Here is an 18,143-nt window from a genome sequence, read left to right on the forward strand (position 1 = left end):
TTTATTAAGCAACTCTTGCTAAAGAACGACAAGCTAATTACACGAATTAGCTCATGGGTTTCAAGTTGTGTTTCGAAGCGCGGATTGATACCTGAAGGTTCTGCCATTAAGCACTGTTTTATTCTTTTGAATATTGCCATTCAAAGTATGACAGCCGCTTTCAGAACTGTAAAATTTTTTCACTTTTGTCAAGGTGAAACAAAATTTATTTTGTCACATCATCAATCCCCACCCCATGGAATGCCATCGCCTCTTTAATGAAATGTCAACAACAAATAGGGTGGTTGTGAAAAATATATGCGAAAATACAAACCCTGTCACGCAATAAGCAAAATTTGCTGCAATTTTTTTCACATGTGACCGAAAATTCCCTTAGGTGTTTCCAGTTCTCGTCCTCCTACCGGATACCATGGACTGCAGGCCAAACGGAAATACGCCTGACTGCCTAGATCCCAGCTTTTTTGTGGAGTCAAGAATGAAAGGGATTGGGAACATAAGAAAATTATCTGATAAAACGCGTCCCACAGCTAACTATGCCCACAGTTAGAAACTGGTGAAAACGGACCCAAATACCTGTGTATTTTTGTTCATAGTCTAACATTTAATCTTTCCCTCGCTAGATTAAAGATGCCTTTTACCGACAAAGGTGCATCCTGTGCGAGGGCTGCTCACCGATGTGCAAAATGTAATCGACGATTCAAGGGAAAGGAATCTGTGGAGAGTTTCAGACAGCACTTAGAAAAGAGTTTAAAACATCAGACCTCCAAAGCTAGTGTACCAGAAAGCTGTGGTCATTGTGGTCGTTCCTTCTCAAGCACGAGAGCTTTGCTCCAACACTTGCAAAACAGTCGCCACCATTTGAAAGATTTACATCACGCCGCTTGCACGGGGAATTTTCAACTCGTGCAAAAATTAATGAGAACTGAAGCCGCAAACTGGCCCGGCGATTCTCATCTTCCGTCGAAACCTCAAACGGGCTACACACCGATGCATTGTGCAGCCTTCGGTGGACATGATGAGTGTTTAAAGATTATGCTTAGTTGGCCTGATGGAGACCCGAATGTCGTTGATCCCAAGGATGGCCGAACCCCTGTTCATCTTGCAGCATGGAAAGGACATGGCGTTTGTCTCAAGTTATTACTTGGGAAGGGTGGTGAGCTCCGTCGATTTGATTTCAGAGGAAAAACACCGATTTCTCTAGTCAGAGATCCATATTGCATATCTCTGATTATTTATCATTTAGCTGGTGAGTACGATATTTAATGCTGAACCTAATCTTAAGCTGATAATTTTATCGATCGCTTGTTTATTGTTTGATACTGACGTATGGATTTCAGACCCAGGACATATATCGATGAAGGACGAGATTACAACCACAGACGCTCTATTAAGCTCGCAACCTTCGAGTCCCTCTCTCGCATGTTTTTCCATTTGCGAATTTGCCCTTTTCATGTATTTACAGTTTGTATGCAAGATTATTTGGAAAGGGTAAAGCATGGACCGGTTCTAAATTGGATTTGAAATAAACACGTGTTCTGAATTTATAATTTAACAAAAAGTTCCTACTCCTGTTCTTAGATGTAGACTTGGACTTGCAAACGAACAAGTTCGCTATAAGGTAGCGCGTTGAGCATCCGACAGCGAAGTGTGAACTTCTTAGACTCGAATACTTCTCGAGGACTCAAGGTTTTGTCATGACTAGCTTCTAAATTTTTTAGTCGCGACCAATGAATTAAAATGAAATGGCAAAGTACACTAAACATATGTAAATTTAGATAGATACATGTTTTATATCACCGTGCTTGCTTCGGAAATATGATGGACAAATCTTACCTTATCTATGTCTGTGCTAACACTAATAACGAGCGTAATTTCATCGGTTCACAGTTCAATTAAAGTTAAACTTGAAAAAGTATCAGAAGAAAGTCACGAGTGTATGGAACATATCTTATTTGCGGAAGAATCAAGCAATTTCAAAACGTTCCTCGAGTCGCTGCTTTTAAAGCCATAATTTTTGTATCCTCGAGCAATGGGCTTCGTGCACGCCTTTAGCCATATTGTTTTTCTATTCGAAAATGTATTTTAAATTCTCTGATTCAAAAGGTGTACCCTGCATACCAAAATTATGCCATGAAATATATTGGTCTACGCTCTTGTTCAAGAGCAATAGACCATCGTACCTGTTTACCTAGTTTGTCGACTGAAACATAAAACCATGTTGTCGAAATGAGCGTGTTTATTCGCCTGATTCTTTACTTTTATGTGCAGTATAGGAAGGTGCTGTGCAATAATGAGGAATCACCTAAAGTAAGGGTAGTTGGTGATTTGCTTTGTTATATTTCGTTTCTTGTTTCGTGCGACCTTCAAGTTGTATAGCAATATAATTTTGAAATGATGAGTGTTTGCTTTTCACAGAGACGGAACACGGGCTGGATGTGGAGGGGTCAATAGAACTTGTATGGAAAAGCATTACCGGGGAAATCAGTCCAATGATTTCCACGCCAATCAGAGAACTCCAAGACCCGTGCCATTCTGGGGTGATTGGTCAATCCGGCAATGAAGGTGAAGCTCATTACAATACCAATAAAATCATGCCTCTAATTTATCAGTATGTTTATTGCTCTGAAAGAAGAATCCATTTTCCTGCTTTCCTCCCACTGTACAGACGTTTCGGGTGTAGCATTTCCATTATTTACGAATTGCACCTTTTTAGTGAGGAACATCTTGGTTTGAAGCAACCCCTCCTTCCGCTGAAGCTGGACCATGTGAGACCCAACTGGAAGCATTCGAAGCAAAGTCACTTATCCAGATGTAACGTTGTGCACGTTGATTCTGTATGTCAATTACAATTGGTATTTAAAGTAAGGTACCTTTGTTGACCTCAGTTCAAATAAATGGTGATGATTAGTGCAATACTGAAGGATCGTCTAACCAATATTTCCTTGTTTTTTCTTTAAGGGTAACATATTATGTGATAAGGCGTCAAATCAAATATTTTTCATTCTCAGAATTAATGATTTTACGCATTCTTATCCAATGCAGAATTTTCCAGAGGACCATATGAAGTCCTTGCAAGAGGTGAATTGGCAGTTGAAATATTCAATCAGGCACTACATGACGGGAAAGCATGCATATCTCGCATGCAGCTCACAGTCATAGGGGATGTAGGGGTCGGAAAGACAAGCCTGGTTCGTTCTCTTAGTGGGGAGGAGTTTGAAGAAGAAAGGAAAGAGACCCATGGAATTGACACATCCATGGTCGAGATGACCGAGTTAGACGAGTCGTGGCATGCTGCAGACCCAAACAAGTCCCAAGTCGATGAAATTTTAGCAGACAAAGTTTGTCAGGAAATTCAGCGTTCTCCAGGGGTGGGCCATCCTTGTAATACTCAAGGAAACCAGCTTAATCGTTCTGACCCAAGACCGTCTTTTCAGCCTAGAGGGCAACATTCTCCTTGCGTAAGACGACTTCGTAGCATAGAAGCTCCATCCACATCAGGAAGTATTAGTGCAAGCGATGGGGACCAGACAGGCTTAGTAACAGAGTCACTTGCCTCACCGCATAGTCTAGCACGTGGAGAGAAGTCTTTACGAGAGATGCCAATCGATGAGATCATGCGAAGGCTTAGTCTGAGTTCGGAAGCATCTCTGGATGAGAGCAAAAGGAAGTATGCTAAGATCAGCATTTGGGACTTCGCTGGCCATTCTTTGTACGAAGCTATGCATCATGTTTTCCTTAACAGGCGTTCCTTTTACCTTACCGTATTAAATTTGACTCGGCTGTGTGACCTTGATAGTGCCAGCCAAGTTCTAGAAGAGGTTCATTTTTGGCTCAATTCCATACGCGTGCATGCTCCCCACACGACACCTGTGTTCCTGGTGGGAACACACAGCGGCGAGGTTAGCGAGAAAGACATGGCAACGGCAGAAAAGACAATCTATGATAAATTGGTCGAGAAGTTTGGTCAACAACTTGTGAAAAGCAAGGAAAACAGTTTTCTCTTTCCAGTAGAAAACACCTTTGGTGGCAAAGATCCTGGAGCAGGGGCTTTAAAGAAGGCTATCGAAAATGAGGCAGCACGACTGAGGAAAATGGACGAAGAGCTTCCACTTTTGTGGCTTCATTTTGAAGAGAAAATTCTGAAGTGCAGAGAGGAACAAGAATTTCCCCCATGTGTCCGTAAACCCTACCTAAAACAGATGCTAGAGGAGATTACATCCCGTAGCATCGATGATAGAGAGTTTGGAAGCATACTACAGTTCTATCACGATAGTGGTGTGATCATCCTCCCAGGTCAGTAAAAAGTCTATTGCATTTTCTTATTCAGCATGTTCATTATTTTTATGATTGTTGTTTTTTGTCAGCATTTTCTTATTTAGCATGTTCATGTCATGTAAACAAATAAATTGATATATTTATCGAGTTCTTGAGAAGACTCAAGAAAGTAATGGAACCATATCCTCTGGATTTCAGAAGCGCACATTTAGGTTGATATATTAAGGACAGCCAATGTCACGGCTAAGTAGTTGCTTTAAATGGCAGCTAACCCTAAAAATGTTTTTTCGCTTAAAAAATCTTCATGCTTTGGTGAGTACTTCTTCGAAAAAATTGTTGGATTTGGTTAAATCCTCAATTTTTTATGCCCCGTTGAAGTCGAGATCTAAATGGACCACGACCGCGTAAATGGGGATCTGGGCAAAGTAGAGTTGTGACATCACTTCGAGAAGACGCTCAAGGAATTCTCAGCCAGTCGTCGATCTGCGAAAGCCTTTCTAGCATGAAATGCATTCTATTTTTTTTTTCATAGCCTCTGAAATTCAAGTGAAAATAATAATGTCTTCCGAATCATTGGATTTGGAGATTAGCTTCGACTCAGACGACTCGCAAATGAGTTTTATCGCTGGATACGAACTTCAAGACGAAGGGCAGTCATCTCGCATCTCACCAATATCACCAGAAACCTCGAGCGATTCAAGCGATGACGATGCTGCTTATACTGACGAGCCACTGGCTGATGCAGAATGGATAAAAAAATACCAAGAAGAAATGAAGGCTAACGAAGAGCTCGAACGAAGCCTTAAGGACCGGTTACAGGGCAATGTAGAACTGAAGGAATGGTGAGATTTGCGGGCTAGCTTTAGTTACGCATTACATGTGTTGGCACGATTGCTTCTGGCGCTATTGTGTATGTATTTCTTAGATGACTTTTCTGCTAACATAAATTTGCTGAACTTTAGGTGCAAGTGTGGAAATTGCAACGTCGCTTTGTTACAAAACATCAGTGAATGTTATTGATGTTGTGAACTGGAAGGCTGCAAAGAATCTCACCATTCTTTTGCCTCGATTACTCAGGGGTTGTTCGTCCTCTGCTACATATAATTCAGTATGAACTGTCGGGAAAGCGGTAATTTCGAAGCTGTCTCGCTCTAAATACGGAATTGATAGAGCTTCTTGGTCCTTCAACAACGTGTACTTTCGAACAAAATCATCTTGCTTGAAATGCCTCGAGCATATCACAGAACTCTTCGATGGCTCCCATTTAGCACGTTTCAGTCTCACAAAATCTATCCATCTTTTCCCTCGTTTCTTCGCCTCTGGACGCTCATCGCCGTAAAACGGTATCGTATGGAGCGCTATTCCATTCTCCAAGCATCTGACGTTACAACGACCTCCAACAACACATCTGTGCGGCATATTTGAGACCAATATCGATCTAATCTTCCAAACATGACTAGTGAAATGTTCGAAATGGCGCGAAATACAGATTGTTGGGTTCTCGAAGTGACGTCACATTACACGCCGGACCCTTGATCCTTAAAACGCGGTCGCGAGTCAAAATGGCGGCGATTTCAATACGATTTTCCGTACTTCAACGGGGCATAAAAATTCAAGGATTTTACCAAATCCAACAATTTTTTCGAAGATATACACACCAAAGCATGAAGATTTTTTTTAAGCGAAAAAAAAAATTTAGGGGTTAGGTGCACTTTAAAGAAGAAGGCTAAGGTATTCAATCCCTAAGTCGTATGTTTACGTCCCCTCATCCTCGGAGACCCAGGGGCTGTGAGTCGAATTCAAGTTTGGGCAGAAGAGCCCCTGGGGACATTGTCTTACAAGACTAGTTCCAAACGGTCGCAGTCGTTCTGGCATCTGATTGGTGACAGAAAATTTTTGTGTTTTTCTGCCCAATCAGAGTGAAGTGTGCTTTAGAGTCCTTTCATGTGTCTTAACACAGACATATACAAGAAGCTCAGTTCCTCGCCATGTTTGTTTGGGCCGTGCGACGGAGATTTGCTCGAGGTGAAAAGTTTCGGTTTTAGCACACAAGAGAAATCGATCAGATTGTCCGCAAAAATCTCACCGGAAATTATACTGAATACTTTCGCAGGTATCACAAGAGAACGTGTTTAAAAGTTTGCGAGGCTCGTTTTAAACACGATGGTTGCAGGCGTTGATATGTCGCTTTAAACGAACAAGATGTAAGCTTAAATCTTTTTAGATTTTTTGTATAATTTGCTGTTACTGAAACTTTGCCAATCCTGTAAAGTTATTTCGTCGCACGGGCCGCGCAGGTATGTCGAGCAACTTACGCTTACGCAGCTTTCTGTGCGCGCCAAAATCTAATATAATCTTCGCTTGAAAAAAAAGAGAAAAGCTAAGCGTGCAAACTTTTGTTTATTAGATGTGAGTAGATGATCCTGTACTAAGCTGACATTTACAATAAAGCAAACCCGCCCTTTCCCTCCAATATTTCTTGGTCTTTGGTTTTGTTTTCCCCAATGAAAGCAGCATCGATTCCCAATAATCAAAGGTACTTAACTTGGTCTTGAACAATCGACAAAAGAGGTGAAATGACAATGACCAAGGGACTAGAAGAGAATCCGCGCTCAAGAATTTAAACACTCTAGGCAGCAGTTGAAAGATTAAGCTCTTTCCAAACCCCTTCGGTAACTCTCCGAAAACATCTCTCCTTCTCACGATGTTCTTGGTAATAAGTTTTTGTTCAGATTTTAATTAGCTAACCGGAGATATAGCTTAGCTTTCTCTAGCGCTTGTTGGAGGTCGTCCACGAACTTAACGCTCTCTGCAACCTTGGCCATATTGTGAAAGACCTTACTACAAAGCGAAACATGGCGAGGAACTGAGCTTCTTGTATATGTCCGTGTTAAAACACACGACAGGACTCTAAAGCACACTTCACTCTGATTGGGCAGAAAAACACAAAGATTTTCTGGCACCAATCAGATGCCAGAACGACTGCGACCGTTTGGATCTAGTCTTGTAAGACAATGTCCTCAGGGGCTCTTCTGCCCTAACTTGAAATCGACTCATTGCCCCCTGGGTCTCCGAGGATGACATCCCCTCAGTTCGACCAGACTAATAATTTAGAATTTCTTTTCAGAGGAGCTAATTGGACCAAAAACGCATCATTCCGATTTGAATGATATAGTGGTAGTCAATCCACAGTATCTCGTTGATGTCATGACCTGTCTTCACGACATTTCCGACCACCTGAATATTGACCGTGAACATCAGAGTCAGTGGCAGACCCTACAAGACCACGGAGTGGCTACCATCGAGCTTTTGGAGTATCTTTGGAAAGACTTTAAAAGCCCTGCAACTGAGCTTGTTGCTATCTTGGAAGCTTCAGGTATGCTGTGCCCAATTTCTTCTTCCACAGAGGATGAAGACCAAGAGGACGGTACTACACTAGTTAAAGATGATGAGAATGGACCAGAGATTAGAAAATACATCGTACCATTTCACCTGAAGGAAAAATGCTTGAAAGGAAAGTGGGAAAAGCTGTGTCGGAAGAGTTGGTCTGGAATTTGTACCTCGGACAAAGTTCTGATGTTTGATTTCCACGGTTTCCTGCCTCCTGCACTCTTCCACTACTTTATTGTTCGCACTGGCTCAAGAAGTCAGTCCAGCAATGGTATGAGACCGATCATTGCTAAAAGGATGGCCATATTCTCATTTGGAGACAGTTTCTTCATCCTTACAGAGATGTGTCAGAAACACAACCAAATTCGAATAAAGGCCAGGTAAGTCACCTTTCACCTTGATAAAGGTAAATCCCTAATACTCTGTTAGGAACTAGTATCCCATCCAGAAGGAGAAGCATTTCTCATAGTCTCCACCTTAACAGCATCATTTCCAAGAGTTATGTGTGTTATTATCGTATGGAGACTTTTTATCGACGATTTTCTACTATTAACAGGGTGGTGGCATAATTGGTTCTTCTATTTCACTTTCGCTTGCATCAGCTTAATCATTCTCTTGGAGACCTTTACTGTTTCAACATCATATCGTAGGAGATATGAGCTTTCGGCTAAACTTTGCCGATGTTGTAAAAGGTTTCTTTAAATCTAAGCCGCTGGAATAAATGGTAGTTCCGCTTGAGTAATTCTGTTTTCATTCATTGCTATTGCAGGTACAAAAATGAGAAAAAGCTTCATGAGTTATTTTACATCTTGAAGGAGATAATGACGGACATCTGCCAGCGCCAGTTTCGATTTCTCAAGTTCCGTTTCGGACCTACCTGTCCCAACCCACGTTGCCCCGGTTCATCCAGTGAAGGTACAGTTCTTCCAGTGGACACCTCCTCTGACGAAAGTGATAATGATGACAACGATGACGCCGAGTGTGGTGAGCGGGAGTCCTACGTTGATTTCCCAACAGAAGGTGTTCGTCACCATGTAATCTGCATAGACCCAGCTGTTGCATCGAAGCCAATGTGGTGTAACTCCACTCCGGTCCATGAATTCGAAGAAATCAAACAATGGCTTGTTAAGGCAAGGGATTGTCTAATTAGCTTCGTTGAAGTCTTTCTTGTTATTACTTAAAGATTAGTGTTATAAGTTTGTTTTCTTCCTTTAGCCACAAGATACCGTTTCGAAGGTCCCAGAAGACTCTCCTTGTTATTCAAGTAGGTGAATTACCTTACTTAGACCAAGGGCTTCTTCTACGTATGCTTCACTTTTGCTTGCGTGCCAACAGAATTTCATACATGTAGTTGCAATCTAAATTCAGAATACTGATCATGCAATACCTATTGTACCTCTGCCAATTGCGTGCAAAAAGCACTTGTGTTTGAATTTTGGTCATTGATGTTATTTCAGAACCTGTCGAGCCTTGCTGCCTTGCTCTAGTCGCTAAAGAACTGGCCTACAAATGGAAGTGGCTTGGAAGAAGTCTCTCGGTACTAGACACAGTCATTGAGACCATTCAGGCTGAAAACCAAGCTGAAGAAGAAAGGGCATATCAAGTCCTCACCCGGTGGAGTCGAAAGATGGGTTCCGTAGGCACAGTGCATGAGCTGATGAAAGCGATCCAAGAGGTTGGCGACGTTCCACCCTTGGAGGCTTTTGATCGACACCTTGGGGATCGCCACGTAGAGGCAGCTAAGCCCTATTAATGAGGTATTCCACTCTACTTTTGAAGGAAGTCCAAAAGATAAATAAACAATAGCTTCCATCTGGTACGAAAACATACAAGTATATTTTATCCATGAAAATTTTCTGTTTCGAGAAACGAACAGCTTTCTGATAGCGAAGCTCGAGGAAAACTCTGAGCTACGAAGAACAAATGATGTGCATGGATACACTATACGTGTATATTTTCGTGCCAGATGGAGGATATTGTGTTTATTAGCCTTAATATATGTTAGCAAATTGCGGGAAAAATGTTTACAAACAGTTTATTGTTTACTGCTGGAATGTTCACCTTCTAATGTTCTCTGGTACGACTTTATGAACAAACTTGTTCCTTCTTCTAGGAAAAAAAACCGAAAACGCCTTCTCCGCTTAAGCTAGATTTTAAACGAACGCTTATTGGATTGGACTTAAGGTTTGAAAACTTGAGAATATCACTTGGGCTTTATCCTCGGATATTCACAGTGTTAGCGACTGGGGCAAAGTCGGTCACGTAATGTGTTTAGACCAATCGCGCCCAAGAAAGAATATTTGGTGAATTATTATCAGAAATATTTAAATAAGGAGTCGTAAATAAAAAAAATTTTCCCCAATTGTTTGGGTACGCATGTACGTACTGGAGTGGACGTAAGTAAAAGATCATACGGACGCTCGGAAATTTGAAATTAATTCTTCAATAAGACCAGTTTAATTGACTATGCCAGGTTGTAAGGATACATGTATGTAAATCGCATAAGGTTAGGAAGAAATTTTCAATTCAAGTGAATTGCTCTTGCTAATGTCGTAAACTTAAGTTCAAATTTCTTAACTGTGTTTCAACTTTAGTCACTCAATCCGGAGCAAGATTCACTGACACACTCTATGCCAATGGGCATACTTAATTTGTTTTCATTTACATACATAATTTGAAACAGCCATCCCATTTGCGTGTCTGCTGCTATTCAGTGCAGCGAATGCACCAAAGTGGAAGTATAATCGTTTTCTCACGATGCAGTCTCTTCAAGCGATGAACTTGGATGGATACCCACGATCGAGAAGCATGGCCACGGTTCCGGGAACCGGGGAGTTTTGTAATAACTGTCCGCCGGGGGAACATGTTTTCAAAATGCGCGAAGCATAGCTGAGGGAAACCAACATATCATAGCCCAGCACAGCAAAGGGCTCCATAAGTTAACGCGTATCTCATCGACTTCATCACCTGAAGATGAAAACCAGTATAAAGTAGAGTCACAGCGGTTCACGTCCGAAGTGACTATATCGTGAGAAAACCGATCACATTTCAGTCATTCCTAATGTCTACCTGTCTGTTTGCGAGCTAGCTGTTTGCTTGTCTGTCTGTCTCTTTGTCTGTGTCCAGCTGTCTCCTTTCCCTCTAGGACTGTATCTTACTCGCCAAAATTGAGTGTATAGGCTTGTAGCTATTTACGCAAGACTGATATCGTGCCTACTCCTCGCAGTAAAGTGAAAAGATAAAATTTGAGAGATACAATGATGATCACAAATTTGATCCAAAACAAAAATTAAAGTGAAAAAAAAAGAGAAATCAGAGTACGAGATTTGATTTGTTCGTGAAAAGAAGACTTTATTTCTGTATGAAATGATCATAAAAGCAAAATTCAAGTAAAAATGTACAAGAAAATTCTATTTATATCAAATCAGACAAATAGTACAGTATACTTCAAGGTATTATTTCAGGCAAGGTACGACTTTGATACAACTATTTCAATTTTAATTTTAATTCTGCATGCGGCTTGGCTGGGTAGTAAATTTTGCCCTTGAAATACAAATTTTCAGTATGGTGAAGATAGGTTACAACATGTCAGACATCCCTTCCTCGTCCTAGTGGTCTTCATTAGACCGGATAATAAACATGAACAATTACACGATGTATTCTTCTATAGGAAGTGATTTATGAAATTCATTATTTGGTAATGAGTTGTAGTTGAACATACCATATGCAATCTTCACTCTGCAAAATTAAAATCTCAATAATTTTATTGTAAAATGGAAACAACAATGATAACAGTAAACTATTAAAGAGTAGCTTACCTTAACTATCTTGAAAAATTACAGACCAGTCATAGCCTAGGGGGTGGGAGGATTTTGTTTGTGTCTCGATAAAATTTACCTGATCCTCCAATAAGGCTCCGCGCCAGTTCATTAGCAGTTAATTTTCGTTAGTCCCTCTTTCTACTCTTTTAGCGAAAACTGATTCCCCCTACGTTCCCCCTGAAAGTCATGCGATTCCCCAAAATCTTTTAACACCCCCTCCCTTTCGCGTTATTATTATTTCTTTCTTTTCATTTTTCAGTAAATTTACTTCCTACCTAAGTTCTTTCGTACATCAAATATTGTAGGATTCTTTTGATTTTACGATACATAGATCATGTTCTGAATGCATAAAATATCTTGCGCAATGATACTTCCCCTCACTTCTTTTGAATAGCATCCCAATATTCTGGAAAAAGTATGGCCAAGAAATTAAATTATTCTGAACAATTTTTTTTTTACTTTTTGGCAATCCGTGTTTTCAAATGTGTCGATTGTCTTGCAAATGTTAGTGTTATGTGTGTCGGAATCGAAACACTGGCAGGGCCACAAAATTTTGATGTATACACCAATTTTAATGCAACGCCCAGGACATTGTGTAGAAGTTACGTGGACGAAACTGTAGTCGTTAGCCAGTCGATGTTGCTTTAAACCTGGACACAAATGCCGAAATATCTGACTAATGGCACATGGAGATGTATCCCTGAATGTACTACGACTGAATCATTTCTTTATCGTCAGCTACTTGCCGTGTTTTCCGTGCATAACTGTTTCCTCGTGGAATAGTTTCTGCAGACTTATTTGCAAATTTATTCTAAGCTGTAAAGGAAACGATTTTAAATTTTATCAAGCTTTGACTTGCTTCTGCAAAAGAAATCTGCGACTAAACGCTGTCAGAGTACGTCTGAGGTAAATGTTGTTTCAGCTTGACCTTTTTGCAGATCAAACTGAAACTATATTTAGAAGTAATCCAACAATCATTTTAGGAGATTTAGAGAGAACTAGTTGAAACAAGACCGGCATCATTGGAAAAATTAGAATTTCTAAAGTTCATGGCTAATAAGACAGCGGTTTTGATTCGATTAGTCCTTTGAAAGTCTTCTAAGGCGAAATAAAATTGCTATACAAAATTCCTTCATTGTTACCGTTTGTCATATGTTGCAATTTATGACGAAGCAATAAGTAAAATGTGCGATTTAACTTACGGTGGTATAGTGATTGTTGTTCGGTTCTTCTCATCCTCATTCATGGTCTTGTAGTAATAAAATGATGAGAAAATTTACCAGCGCATTAAAATACGAGTACCTTTAGAGCCCCTTTCACTCCCACACGTGACCAAGACAGAATTTCTTCTGACAATTTCAATACAATATCAAGCAGACAAGTGATGAGAATAAAGAAAAATATCAATTGGGGGATTATTGGTGGATCAAATAATAAATTCTCCAAACTAACATCATAAGCATTGTATGGCAGACAGTAAGGAAAACTATAGACCACTTTCATAAATGGCTGCCGCATTAATATTCTTTTGTTTAAATTTGAATTAGCCCTACTGGCCTCGTTCTCCAGTACAAAATTCAAAAGAATACATTATCTCAAGCGAGGCCAGTAGGGCTAATTTCAATTAAAACAAAAGAATATTTATATGGCAGCCATTTATGAAATTGGTCTGTGAATGAGGTCATAGGATTGAAAGGGTGAAGTCCCTTTCACTCTGAAGACGCTGCAATTTCACCCCAGAGATTAGGTTTACCATGCGTTTGTTATTTTTTTTATAAAGCAGTGGATTTATCTGGCAGCATTTGCCGAGGTGTTACGGACGTAAAAGTATGGAATCCCTAATGAAAGTGTTCACAAATCTCCACAAAAGTTGTGGACTTAAGAGGGGAGAGGAGGTGTGTGCGTGGGATGTGTTGTGAATGTAAACATAAAATTAAAAAAAAAAAAAAAAACCTTATTAGTCGTTTATTGTGTAGGAACACTAAGAGGCCAACAAACTGCAAAGCTGCCACGTCAACCACAAGGAAGTACAAAAAAAAAAAAATTAATAATAGGCAGTGATTATGAGAAGCTGAATTTTTTTCACAAACGGATGCCAGAGGAGTGAGGGAGGTTTCCACTGAAATCTAATACGCGACTTTGCCATCACTGGCGTCAGAATGAACACTGGAATTGGTCAACCCTGTACGGCTTGTTGTTGTTGTTGTTGTTGTCGTTGTTGTTGTTTTGTTGTTGTTGTTTTTGTTTTTGTTGTTGTTGTTGTTGTTGTTGTATGAGATGCAGAGTCATGGAAAGCTTCACAATTCTTTTAAAGTTGTATGTCTGCAAACCTTTTTTCTTTCCATGATGGGACGAAGAGATCATTGCTCTGTATGGGAATGTAAAAATTAGCGTAGTCATCCCGAAAATTACAACATTTTAAGGAAAACCCTTTACTCACAATTTGTGGCAGAACAAAACTGTTCTATACGTTCGTGCAAAAGTCCATAAAAGCTTTTAAATGTTTCCTAACTCTTACCATTCTATCTGCATCGAGAAGGGCCTTTTGGAGCTCAGATGAAAAGTGAATTTTAGTTCAGAAATAATTGAAATTTAAGTTTAAGAGTGACAGAATTAGTTATGAATTAGCGTTCATTTGGACGCAGTATTAGAAAAGTTGCTTATTACACATTGAGGTAATTTGGTTGGTTACAAGGTCTTACAAAGACAGAAACAATTGTGAAGGTAAAAATAATTTAATTCATGAAAAGTTAATTAGCTAAATTTCACAAGTGATGTAAAAGCAAAAATTGAAAACTTACAATACAGGAAATAAAATTCACTCTCTTTTTTACTTAGTTCAGTTTCTACATTGGAAGCGTTACTAAAAGAAAATTAATTTTAGCTCTCTCTGAAATGATAGGATTTGTTGCTTTATCTAAATAAGATAAAAGAGGTAAACCGTAGAGATAAATTGGTTCAACATTTCTTGTATTTCTGAATTGTTCATTTAAAAGGAACCAGCTTTTGTGATGCATGTCGTAATAGAAAAAAATGTTCCATTTAGAGTGTAGGTTGTTGTTAATGAAATTCGATCATCTTATTCTTTTCTCCCTCTCTTTCTCAGCCACCCAAATGTTGCGATGAATGATTCCATTCAGTGATTAATGGTAGTGAAGAGCCATTACCGTGGCAAAACAGCATAAGTTTGAAAGTAGGGCACGTAGTGCCCGGTGTTGTAGTCTATCTTTGTGTAGTGTCTATCAAAATTGATGGGGGGAATGCGCCTTTGAATATTGTATAGAAAGGGCGCAATATAAATTAGGAATTTATTCATTCATTCATTCATTTATTCAAAGTGTCTTGCTCTGTTCTCTCCCTTTTTCTCAGTCGCTCGATGTTGCGACGTTGAGGCGCGGTCAAACGCACTCAACCTGCATTGCAACGCAACAACATGCAACATAGCTGGATCATGTTGTGGGATGTTGTGTAGGAGCTGGCTAAATGCACGCAACATCTTGCAAAATCCAAAACTGTTGCACCATAAATGTGACCATTTTGAAACTTGATCCAAAATATTGCAAAATGTTCCTACGTGATGGCCAAACGTGTGCAACACGATGAACGTAACAATCTTGCAAGATGTTTCATTGTAATGTTGCGTGCGTTTGGCTGGGCCTTAAGAATCCATTTAGTGAATAGTAGTGGTGAACAGCCATAGCCGTGGAAAGATCAGCTCAAGTTTGAATGTGTCTTTATCTCCGACAGGCATTTTCCAAAAGAGGAGTTCCATTTTTTGCGACGTGGAAAGCGGGAAAACGCATCAACATTTGCCTGAATAAGTAAATTCCTCGTGTTTTCTATGAGTCTTGTTCATGTTGAGTGTTGAATATGGGTATTGGGAATTTCAGTAGCGAGTTAATGGTCTATGGTGGAGACGAATTGTCTTCATATTCATTTTTTGATGTCAGTAGAAAAAAAATTATTTTTTTTAATCCAATTAAATTGAAAATTAAAATATCAATAACTAATTTCTAATTATAATTCGGTATCAATATTTGTCATTTCAAATCACTTTACTCAAATGGGAATCAATATTAAAGCTTGGTTCCAGAACTTTGTCGGTGTCAAATTATCTCAAAGTTTATAAAAATGCCAAAAATATAATCGGCTGGAAAAATCTTAGCATATCAAAAGAAAGAAAAAAGGAAAACAATCGAATAAGTATGTTTTTTTATAAAATAGATCTAAAATTATTGTGGGAGAGAGCGAAACAGTTGCGAGCAGTCACGCGGTCGTGGCAAAGGACAGACACATCCCTGCACAGTCTATAAAAGTGACCGTGCTCTGCCAAATTAAGTATGGTAAGCTGGATTGATTCAGCAAATTCACCATGATCGTGTTTGGTATAGGGGACCAAGAGAGGAAGATCACAAATTGATTTAGGTAATGGTGATACGAAGGAAGCTTAATATTTTGTTTGAATAACCATGAAATATCTGATAAAACCTAATAAAAGCGTTGATCTCTCTCAAAAACCTTTAGTTTTTGGACGTCGAAACAACCCTTCGCCATATATTTCCTTAACCGACTAGCAATGATTGCCCCGTACCGGAATTTCTGTCACGTCCCGCAAAACGTTAAGAAGTAAGAGTCTTCGTGAAACGGTAAAAAGAAAAAAGAGTCGCCTTTGGAGAAAGCCCGTGTCAAAGATATCAAATGTAGATTTTTCTGTTTTTCCTGCTTAATTTGCCGAAATTTTTCCTCTGTTTGTTTTCCCGATGAATTTTTGGACGACGTTATCCATGGGAAATTCGTTTTCCCCCACAAGTTCGCCAAATGACCCTTCCCGCAAATAGGCAATTTCCGAATTTCTTCTAGCCTCTTTTTCAAAACGAGGCCTGGTGCTCAACCACTCTTCTGAAAATGAGTTTAATTTGCATGTGAATGAAAACGTATAATCATATGAAAGGATGAGCGCCAGGACTCGTTTTGAAAGTGAGGCCAAGGGTAATTCGAAAATGGCCATTTCAATGGACTTCTTTGTCACGACACTATGGATGCACAAAACAGTGCGAGGCTTTTATGTAAAGTGAAATATTTTTCCTGTGATATCCCGGCGCCTGACATCAACCTAATTATTTTCGAGTGTCCAACTTCAAAGTAGATTTTCTCGCAAGCCAATGGGCTTATCGAAAAAGCCTCACACTCTTTATTAGTCTGTCATCTGTTTAGTCATACAAACCAGTTTCTTTGGATGTCCGCTGTAGCGCGAAGGCTGGTTTTTCAGTTAACAAACGCCGTTCATTTGTCTTAAATAAGGCCCCGTCCATGCGTATCCGTATTCGTTTCAAAATGCAAATGTTTTTCTCCATTTCCATGCATACGATGAATAGATTTGAAAACGTTAACTTTTAAACGATAACCCGACTGCACATGCTTGACGCATGAGTATTTGCTATTTTTAGGCCGCAGGGAAAGTAGAACTAATGGTGTGACGAAAAGTTCCGTTTTCGTCCGTCCACACATACACGCGAAAATAATGTTTTTAAATTTTAAAAATTTCCACTGTGCAGAGCCTCTTTTGAAAAATCTTGTTTTCAGAAATCGTTTTCATCGCATACGTGCAGACGGAAGCTGTATCCGTGAAGAAAAATTTGCGTTTTCAAATGAAAAACGGATATGTGTGGACGGGGCCTAAAGTCTTGTGCGTGTGCTCTCCTACCAAAACGAAACCTGTTAACATTTTTGTTATTATCAGGATATATACTTTATATATATATATCTTATTAACCAAGCGCGAGTGCCGTACTGGGAGAATATCGGCCAGAGGTCTTGACAGTACGGACCTCGCTGCGCTCGGTCCGTACAAAAAAGACCGAGGGCTGATATTCTTCCAGTACGGTCCCGAGCAAGCTTGGTTAATAAGAGATTTATTATACGACTGAAGTTCAAAGGGCCACAAGTGCGGTATCATTAGGGACCATTGGGACAGTGTCCGGTCAATACTTAGAGAATATTGGACCGGCAATAGAGCATTTGGATTGGTTGATTTTAGTTATTGGCCCTCTGACTGCCCGAGTCGTGTAATAAGAAAGAATATAGACTGGATCTGAGGTATAGATGTTATACTACAGATCTGAAGGAATAGATGATATACCACAGATCTGAATTCGAAGCGTAGGGATGTTATACCACAGATCTTAATTGTATATGTTATACCAAACATATATGCGCACTTAGATGGATAATTTGCTGTTGTAAACATGGAGAATCTAAGTGAGACGTAGTTTTTTCGCTCTTTCTAAGGAAATTTCGAAGTTTCTAAGGCTGGGAATTATACATATTGTTGTTCTAGTCTAAACCTACTTTGTATTAGTTTACACTCTCGTACTTTTTTTACACTCTGCATGACGGCGTGATGGAGTTGTCCATAAGCTTTGCATAGCTGGCAGTAGTTATTCTTTGTTGTGTTCATGGTGAAGTTGCCGGTAAAAGCGAGGAAATGTGTCAAAAAAGAAAGAATCAGAGCCACACAAGATAATTGTGACGATGGCAAGTCTATGTTTATGGCGGAAAGTAGACTGAAGGGCAAGGTTCTGTTATTTGCCTTCATCACTTATAAACAGTTGAGATATCTCACAATAAAATTATACCGAGATTTAATCTTTCTCCAAA

The 18,143-nt window shown here is 39.6% G+C and overlaps 1 protein-coding gene across 4 annotated transcripts; it reads left to right on the forward strand.

Annotated features, from left to right (window-relative positions):
* Nucleotides 1-411: 411 nt before the first annotated feature.
* Nucleotides 412-18,143, forward strand: LOC111345875 (uncharacterized). 4 transcript variants are annotated; one of them, XM_022953170.2, is made up of 8 exons: nucleotides 412-1,246; nucleotides 2,416-2,562; nucleotides 3,043-4,293; nucleotides 7,403-8,045; nucleotides 8,435-8,795; nucleotides 8,881-8,929; nucleotides 9,123-9,422; nucleotides 14,593-18,143. In XM_022953170.2, the coding sequence occupies exons 1-7, from the start codon at nucleotides 628-630 to the stop codon at nucleotides 9,416-9,418; spliced, it is 3,366 nt and encodes a 1,121-aa protein (XP_022808905.2). In that variant the 5' UTR covers nucleotides 412-627; the 3' UTR covers nucleotides 9,419-9,422; nucleotides 14,593-18,143. The 4 variants fall into 4 exon arrangements, with proteins under 4 accessions (XP_022808905.2, XP_088591848.1, XP_088591849.1 ...); XM_088735722.1 differs by having other exon boundaries at nucleotides 15,234-18,143; XM_088735723.1 differs by lacking the exon at nucleotides 14,593-18,143 and adding an exon at nucleotides 13,463-14,586.

The sequence above is a fragment of the Stylophora pistillata genome, chromosome 10, assembly GCF_964205215.1.
Source record: "Stylophora pistillata chromosome 10, jaStyPist1.2, whole genome shotgun sequence".
Lineage (NCBI taxonomy): Eukaryota > Metazoa > Cnidaria > Anthozoa > Scleractinia > Pocilloporidae > Stylophora > Stylophora pistillata.